Source organism: Lonchura striata, chromosome 33, assembly GCF_046129695.1.
Source record: "Lonchura striata isolate bLonStr1 chromosome 33, bLonStr1.mat, whole genome shotgun sequence".
Lineage (NCBI taxonomy): Eukaryota > Metazoa > Chordata > Aves > Passeriformes > Estrildidae > Lonchura > Lonchura striata.
Window position 1 is genome coordinate 3,485,548 of NC_134635.1, and position 8,264 is coordinate 3,493,811.

Genomic DNA, 8,264 nt, shown 5'->3' on the forward strand with positions numbered 1-8,264 from the left:
TTGTTTTGGTTTGTTTTTTTAGGAAATGCAGCAAAATATTTGGTGGAGGGAAGGCAAAAATCAAAGCAAAATCCCAGACGGACAAAAGGATTAAATACCGCAGAAGATTTGGGGTGGGAAGGGACCCGGAGCAGGTGGCACAGGGTTGCTTCGCTGATTTTGGGAGAATTGCACCCAATAAATCAGCCCCCAGTGCTGCACCACTTTACTCCTCTGAAAAGTCTTCCTTTTCCTTGGAAATCGCAGGATAAAACATCCCACTCTGGAAAAAATCCGATTTTAGGGAGTTTCCCCAGGTTTAAACAGGATTCTTTTGACCAAAAATGGTTTCATTCCAATATTTCTTTGGAGACTAAAGCACTACATTAAAAAAAAAAATAAATCTACATTGTAGATTGCAAGGAAAAAAAAAATTAAATTAAAATTCTACATTTTCTGGGCACCCCGAATTCTGATCATTCCAGGATTTAATGTTTCATCTTCCCAAATCCTAAACCGGGACAGACTCACGTGACCGGCTCGTTATGAAAACTCGTTATCGTCACAATCAAAACAATAATTGTACAATAAAAACAACAAAGACGGCGATTACCGCAATAGCTGAAGCTCATTGGAACAAAACGCCTCTTAATTAGGGGGATTGTTCGCACTTCCCATTCGTTTTTAAGGGGTTTAGCTGTGAATTTTTAGGAATTGGGAATTTTTTTTCCCGTCTGAAATCCCGTCAGCTCTGGTTGGAAAAAAAAAAATCCTTGCTCTGGTCGGGGAAAAAAAAAATAATAAAAAAGGAAAGAAAAAAATCCTTTGTTTGAAATTCCATAAAAGCAGCAGGAATTCCTCTGGAGGAGCTGCTCCGGCTCTTCCCATCCCACACCCGATTCCCGCCGGGATCCAGCCCTCTATGGAGCCAAATCCTAAAGGGAAAAAAGGCAGGAAAAAAAAAAAAAAAAAAAAAAATCCCATTCCCTGTGGAATTTCTTCCCCATTTTTCCTCAGCGCAGCTCCCGCCGCAAGAGCCGCGCATCCCAAAAGGCTGGAGGAGCTTTTGGGGATAAAAAGGAGGATTTTGGGGATTCCAGGACTTACCCAGGTCATGAGGGGGAAGAGCCGGAGAGAAGCGCCCGGGAAAGGCCCGGGCTGGCCGGGTTTTTATGGAGCTCGGGAATGCCCCAGGGAATTTTGGGGAGGTTGGGTTTGGCTTTAATTGCACCCCAAAGCCGGCCACGTGCGGCTCCGGCTCCCCGGGATGTCCTGGATCCCCGGGATCCGAGAGGCTGGGCCAGCCAAAAAAAACCTGGAAAATCAGGGATGCCAGATTGCCCCAAAATTCCAGCCGGAACAGCCCCTTCTAACCCCCAAAACCCCACAAAAACAAAGAAAAAAGCCTGGGAAACCGAGGGTTCTCTGCAGTGGCAAATCGTCCCAAAATTCCAGACAAAACAGCTCTTTCCACCCAAAAAAACCCGAAGAACCAAAGATCCTCAGGGGTGCTAAATTTACCCAAAATTCCAGCTTAAACAGTCCTTTCCATCCCCAAAAAACCCAAACAAACAAACAACAACAACAAAAAAAAAAACCCTGGAAAACCAAGAATTCTCAGGAGTGCCAAATTTTCCAGAATTCCAGCCAAAACGGCCCTTTCCACCCCCCAAAAAATAAAATTACAAAAAAAAGAAAAAAAAGGAAAAAAAAGAAAAAAAAATAAAAATAATAAAAAGAAAAATGCCATTGGAGCCCAGCCAAGGAAAAGAAGGAATTCCTCATTCCCATGGGAGCTTCGGGCAGGAATCCCTTTGAAAATCCATGCAGGAAGGACTCGGGGCATCCCATAATTTGTGGGACACGCGGATTCCTTCCCGGGAATCCAGGGGACACAGGAGGGACCGTCAGGGGCCCTTGGGACAAAGTGGGGAAGGGAGCGGGCTCATCCCAAAAAAACCCAAAATTCCCATTTCCTGCTCCGCGCCGCCCTTTGTTCCCTGTTTGTCCCACAAAAATCCCAAAAAAAAAACCAGGGAAAAGGAGCAGGACTGGGAATGCCGAATTTGGGAGTCACTTCTGCGCCAGGGAAGGGCCTGGAATTCGGGTTTTGGGGGGTTTTTTGGAGGGTTTTTTTGTTTGTTTGTTTTGGTTTGGGAGATTTTTTTTTTGTCCCTGGAATTTTTTTGGTCCCTTTTATAGGAATTTGACGCTTTTGAATCGCAGGGATGCAGGCGAGGTGCCTGAAAAAAGGGGAATTTTCACGGAATGTTCTCCTTGGAAGGGATCGAATCCAGCTCCGGGCCCTGCTCAGAATTTCCAAAATTCCCAAAACTGGGAAAACGCCCCTGGAGCCTTGGGAATGTGACCATTGGTCAGTGCCCAGCCATGAGAATTCCATGACTGGAATATCAGAATATTTGGAGTATTGCGATATTGAAATATTGGGATATTTGGTGTATTATAATATTGGAATTTTGAAATATTTGGATATTGGAATATTGGGATATTTGAATATTGGAATATTTGGATATTTGAATATTGGAATATTTGGATATTAGATTTTTGGAATACTTAGATATTGGAATATTGGATTATTTGGATATTGGAATAATTGAATATTGGAGTTTTGGGATGTTGGAGTATAGGAATATTAGAATATTTAAACATTTTAATATTGGAGTATTTTAATATCAAATTATTTGAATATTGGAGAATTTGAACATTGCAATTTTGGAATATTTGGAATATCAAGCTCCCAAATTATGACCCACCCCCTAATGTCCCGTTTTATTTCCTGCTTTCCCAGGAGCCCGGAGGCAGCCCCGTGATTTCCATTTAATTTCCCGGCTCCGCAGGAAATCACAGGGACACGGCGCCGCTTTTCCAGGCGGATCCCAACATTCCCAGGAGGGCTCAAGGGAGGAACCCGAAGGCGAGTCCCGGATTCCTCTCACTTTTATGGATTCTCCCTCCCCTCGACAACAACAACAACGATGAAAACGTTTAAATGCTGAATTCCCTGACCTGAAATTCCGGGAATAAACAGGCGTCGGAGCCTGGGTTAGGCCGGGTTTTATGGGAATTCCTTGGGAAGCTCGGGATCAAGGAGAGCTGCTAATTCCTGGTTGTGTGTGCCCAGTGCAGGGAGCGGAGCATTAACGTGGTGACCTGGCATTAAATACTCCTTAATTAGCACCCCGATGTCCTTAATTAACATTTGCGAGGCCCTTTCATCTCCCAAAGGCTCCTGGGAAATTTGGGGGGGGGGGTGGTCATTATTCCCAATTAAACACTGGGGAAACTGAGGCACGGCTGAGTCAGGGCCAGCCCCGTCCAAAACATCCCCAAATCCCGGTGACCCCAAAATCCGGGATCCAACCTCCAGGGAGAATTTTCTGGAAGATTCTGTGGGAAAAGCCACAAGGCCAGCCCAAGATGGGACAACTCCAAAGGTATGGAGGGGATGGGAATGTTGGGAATGTTGGGAATGTTGGGAATGTCTGTGGAGACCCCAGAGCCCCCCAGGACCTGCGGGGACTCCAGGGAATCTGGAGAGGAACTTTTCCTCAGGAACTGCAGGGATGGGATATAGGGAATGGGGCCAGTGGGACAGAGGGGGAATTTGGGTGGGATTTTGGGGAGGAATTGTTCCCTGTGAGGGTCCCGGGTTATTCCATGGATTTCCCATCCCTGGGAGTGCCCAAGGCCAGGCTGGGACCACCTGGGATAGGGGAAGGTCCCTGCCCATGGAACTGGGGTGGGATTTTTTGGGATTTAAGGTTCCTTCCCATCCCAAACCATTCCAGAAATCCCTGGGCTGGTTTAGATGGGATTTTAGGGATCAATCCTTCCCTGGCCCAGGTGCTTCCATGGATTCCCCATCCCTAGGAATGTCCAGGGCCGGATCTGAGCCACCTGGGCCAGGGAAATGTCCCTGCCCATGGAATGGGATGATTTTGACGTCACTCCAACCCAAATCATTCCAGGATTTTATCCCGATTTTAAGCGGATCCAACAGGCCCCTGAAACCCAAATCATTCCAGGATTTTATCCCGATTTTAAGCGGATCCAACAGGCCCCTGAAACCCAAATCATTCCAGGATTTTATCCCGATTTTAAGCGGATCCAACAGGTCCCTGAAACCCAAATCATTCCAGGATTTTATCCCGATTTTAAGCGGATCCAACAGGCCCCTGAAACCCAAATCATTCCAGGATTTTATCCCGATTTTAGGCGGATCCAACAGGTCCCTGAAACCCAAATCATTCCAGGATTTTATCCCGATTTTAAGCAGATCCAACAGGCCCCTGAAACCCAAATCATTCCAGGATTTTATCCCGATTTTAAGCGGATCCAACAGATCCCTGAAACCCAAACCATGCCAGGATTTTATCCCAATTTTAAGTGGATCCAACAGGCCCCTGAAACCCAAATCATTCCAGGATTTTATCCCGATTTTAGGCAGATCCAACAGGTCCCTGAAACCCAAATCATTCCAGGATTTTATCCCAATTTTAAGTGGATCCAAACCCAATGTACCCCAGGATTTTCCCCCTCAGTTTTCGGGCGTTCCGGAGGGTTGGATTGCGGGACCACGCCTGCCTCTGGGGGTGGTGGATTTCCCACATTCCCTGTTGGAATAAAACCCCAAACTCCGAGGAAAAGGAGGCCCCGGGATCTCCCAAGACTTCCAGGAGCTCTTGGGCAACTCCAGGTGGCAGCAGGAGGTCACCGGGGCAGGAAGGGATGCAGGGATGCGGGACAGCGTCCCCAGCCCGGCCACACCCTCCTGTCCCCTCGGGTCACCTCGTCAGCTCCTGCTCGTTTTCCTCATGATGAGGCTCATTTTTCCAGCCTGGGTTTCGCTGGATTAACTAAATAAATATTTCATATTAAATAAATATTTCGTATTAAATAAATATTTAGCATGAAAATAAATATCTCCGTTGAATGGTATTTCCGTGAAAGAAATATTTCTATTAAATAAGTGTGTCACGTTAAATAAAGGCGTCATGTTAAATAGGTACAATAATATGAAATGTTTTTATTATAAATAATAAAACAATCATAATAATATTTAGTAAATATTTCTTTAATTAAATAAAAAAACACCAAGAGGCAGAAACCTAAGATTTTAATCCAAAGTCAGGCAAGAATGTTTATTTAAGTTTACATATATATATATGTAAAATATTAATATACTTCTGTAAATAAAGTTGTTTTTCAGTGCACATCTTCAGCAAAATGAATATAATTAATTACTTTTTTTAATTAAACATTTCTAGAATAACCCTGCTATAACTTTCATTATTTTGAAGAGTTTTCATTTCAAGTTGTGGTTTTTATTTTAATCAAAGAATAAAAATAAAAGGTTCAGGAGGGACATTTTGGGGAATTGCTGTTCGGGGACTCTGTGGGAGTCAGGGGTTTAAAAAAATGGGAATTCTGGCCACATTCCAGAGGGAAAAGGGCTCACCTGGACATGGAGGGTCCTTTTCCACCTGAATTTTAGGAATTCTTTGGCTGTGCTCTGGAAAAAGCCTGGAGTCTCCTTCCCTGGGAATATTCCAGAACCATTAATTAATTTATTTATTCCCTGCTGGAACAGGGAATTTGGACCTGCTCTGGTCCCTCCAGACCCCTCCAATCCCGGCATTACGAGTGAATTTTACCCAATTCCATCAGAAATTCACGTTCGCTTTCCCAAACATCCCAACCTGGATGTGCTGGAAAACTCCGAGCCTTGTGGAATCCAACTCAACTGGAACATTCCATCCCAATTCCAGGAATAAACCTGCAGATGCGATCTGGACCAGTCCCCTCGAAGCTGTGGAGATCTGGACTCCTCAGATCTTTCCATTCCTTCTTTTATTAATATTACTGCTTTAAAATCACCATTTATTGGAATTCTGTGGGAATTTGGTCCCATCCCGCCATCGAGGAAGGAGCCAGAGGCACCTGGAATGTCCCCAGGGAACGGGAGGGAAATGCCGGAAAGCCGGGATAACGCGGATGGGAGCGGGAGGAGATAAAGAACCCAACACCGAATTCCCAGGGATTGTCCTCGTCCCACGCCCTGGTGGTCACCAGGGCCACTTGGGGGCCGAGCAGTATTTCTTGGAGTGGCTGGAGATCTTCACTCCACCGGATTGCTGGGGGACACACTTGGTGGCACTTTGCTGGGGGACACAGATTGTGCCACACTGCTGGGGGACACACTTGGTGGCACTTTGCTGGGGGACACATTTGGTGGCACTTTGCTGGGGGACACACTTGGTGGCACTTTGCTGGGGGACACATTTGGTGGCACTTTGCTGGGGGACACACTTGGTGGCACTTTGCTGGGGGACACATTTGGTGGCACTTTGCTGGGGGACACAAATTGTGCCACACTGCTGGGTTACACATTTGGTGGCACTTTGCTGGGGGACACAGATTGTGCCACACTGCTGGGGGACACACTTGGTGGCACTTTGCTGAGGGACGCACTTGGTGGCACTTTGCTGGGGGACACAAATTGTTCCATACTTCTGGGTGACACCTTTGGTGGCACTTTGCTGGGGGACACACTTGGTGGCACTTTGCTGGGGGACACACTTGGTCACACACTGCTGGGGGACACAGATTGTCCCATATTGCTGGGGGACGCACTTGGTGGCACTTTGCTGAGGGACACACTTGGTTGTGCTCTGCTGGGGGACACAAATTGTGCCACACTGCTGAGGGACACACTTGACACTTTGCTGGGGGACGCACTTGGTGGCACTTTGCTGGGGGACACAGATTGTTCCATACTTCTGGGTGACACCTTTGGTGGCACTTTGCTGGGGGACACACTTGGTCACACTCTGCTGGGGGACACACTTGATGGCAGTCTGTTGAGTGACACTTGTGGTCACACACTGCTGGGGGACACACTTGGTGGCACACTGCTGGGGGATACAGATTGTTCCATACTTCTGGGTGACACCTTTGGTGGCACTTTGCTGGGGGACACAGATTGTTCCATACTTCTGGGTGACACCTTTGGTGGCACTTTGCTGGGGGACACACTTGGTGGCACTTTGCTGGGGGACACAGATTGTGCCACACTGCTGGGGGACACACCTGGTGGCACTCTGTTGAGTGACACTCTTGGTCACACACTGCTGAGGAACACAGATTGTGCCACACTGCTGGGGGACACCTTTGGTGGCACTTTGCTGGGGAACACAGATTGTCCCACACTGCTGAGGAACACAGATTGTGCCACACTGCTGGGGGACACCTTTGGTGGCACTTTGCTGGGGAACACAGATTGTCCCACACTGCTGAGGGACACAGATTGTCCCACACTGCTGAGGGACACCTTTGGTGGCACTTTGCTGGGGAACACAGATTGTGCCACACTGCTGAGGGACACCTTTGGTGGCACTTTGCTGAGGGACACAAACCGTCCCGCTCTGCTGCTGCTGGGGGACACAAACGCTGGCCCCGCCAGTGTCACACTGCTGCGGGACACACGTGGTGACACACCTGCCGTGCCACTGCCAGGGGACACCGGCGGTGCCACTCTGCTGCTGCTGGGGGACAGGCGCTGTCACCCACTGGTACGAGACACCCCGGGCCGCGCGCTGCTGGGGGACACAGGTGGTGGCACACCTGGGGACACCCTGCTGGGGACAGACGCTGGTCACACACTGCTGGGGGACGCACCTGGTGGCACTCTGCTGCCGCGGGACACCCTTGGTGACGAACGGCGGCCGCGGCACGCAGGTGGTGACACACCTGGGGACAATCTTCTGCTGCTGGGGGCCACACTCAGGCGGTGGCACCTGCGGCTGCTGCGGCACGCACCGGGTGACACCCGCGCCGCCCGTCACGCGCTGCTGTGGCACGCAGGTGGTGACACACCTGGGGACAATCTTCTGCTGCTGCGGGACGGGTGGGCACTGCTGTGGCACCCGCAGCTGCTGTGGCACGCACTGGGTCACCCCCACCTGGTGTGGCACGCACTGGGCGACGCGCTGCTGCGGTGGCACGCACGTTGTCACCCGCCTGGGGACAATCTGCTGGGGCACGCAGAGGGGTCCACGGAGCTGGCGGGGTGGCACGGCCTGGGTGACGCTCTGCTGCTGGCACACGCTGGAGGACATCGCCCGCTGCAGGGGCACCTGGCCGGGCACGGCCTGGGGGATGCAGGTGGTGGAGTGCCACCGCTGAGCCGGGAAGGGGACGCCGGGGGACAGCGCCACGGGGTCCTGGTAGGGCGGAGGGAGGTGCTGGTGGAGATGGCAGGACAT

The 8,264-nt window shown here is 49.5% G+C and overlaps 1 protein-coding gene across 1 annotated transcript; it reads right to left on the reverse strand.

Moving 5' to 3' along the window:
* Window positions 1-6,065: 6,065 nt before the first annotated feature.
* On the reverse strand, window positions 6,066-8,264 carry LOC144247756 (uncharacterized). The gene is made up of 2 exons (XM_077789334.1): window positions 7,179-8,264; window positions 6,066-6,911 (listed from the first exon to the last, which is right to left on the reverse strand). The coding sequence occupies exons 1-2, from the start codon at window positions 8,262-8,264 to the stop codon at window positions 6,066-6,068; spliced, it is 1,932 nt and encodes a 643-aa protein (XP_077645460.1).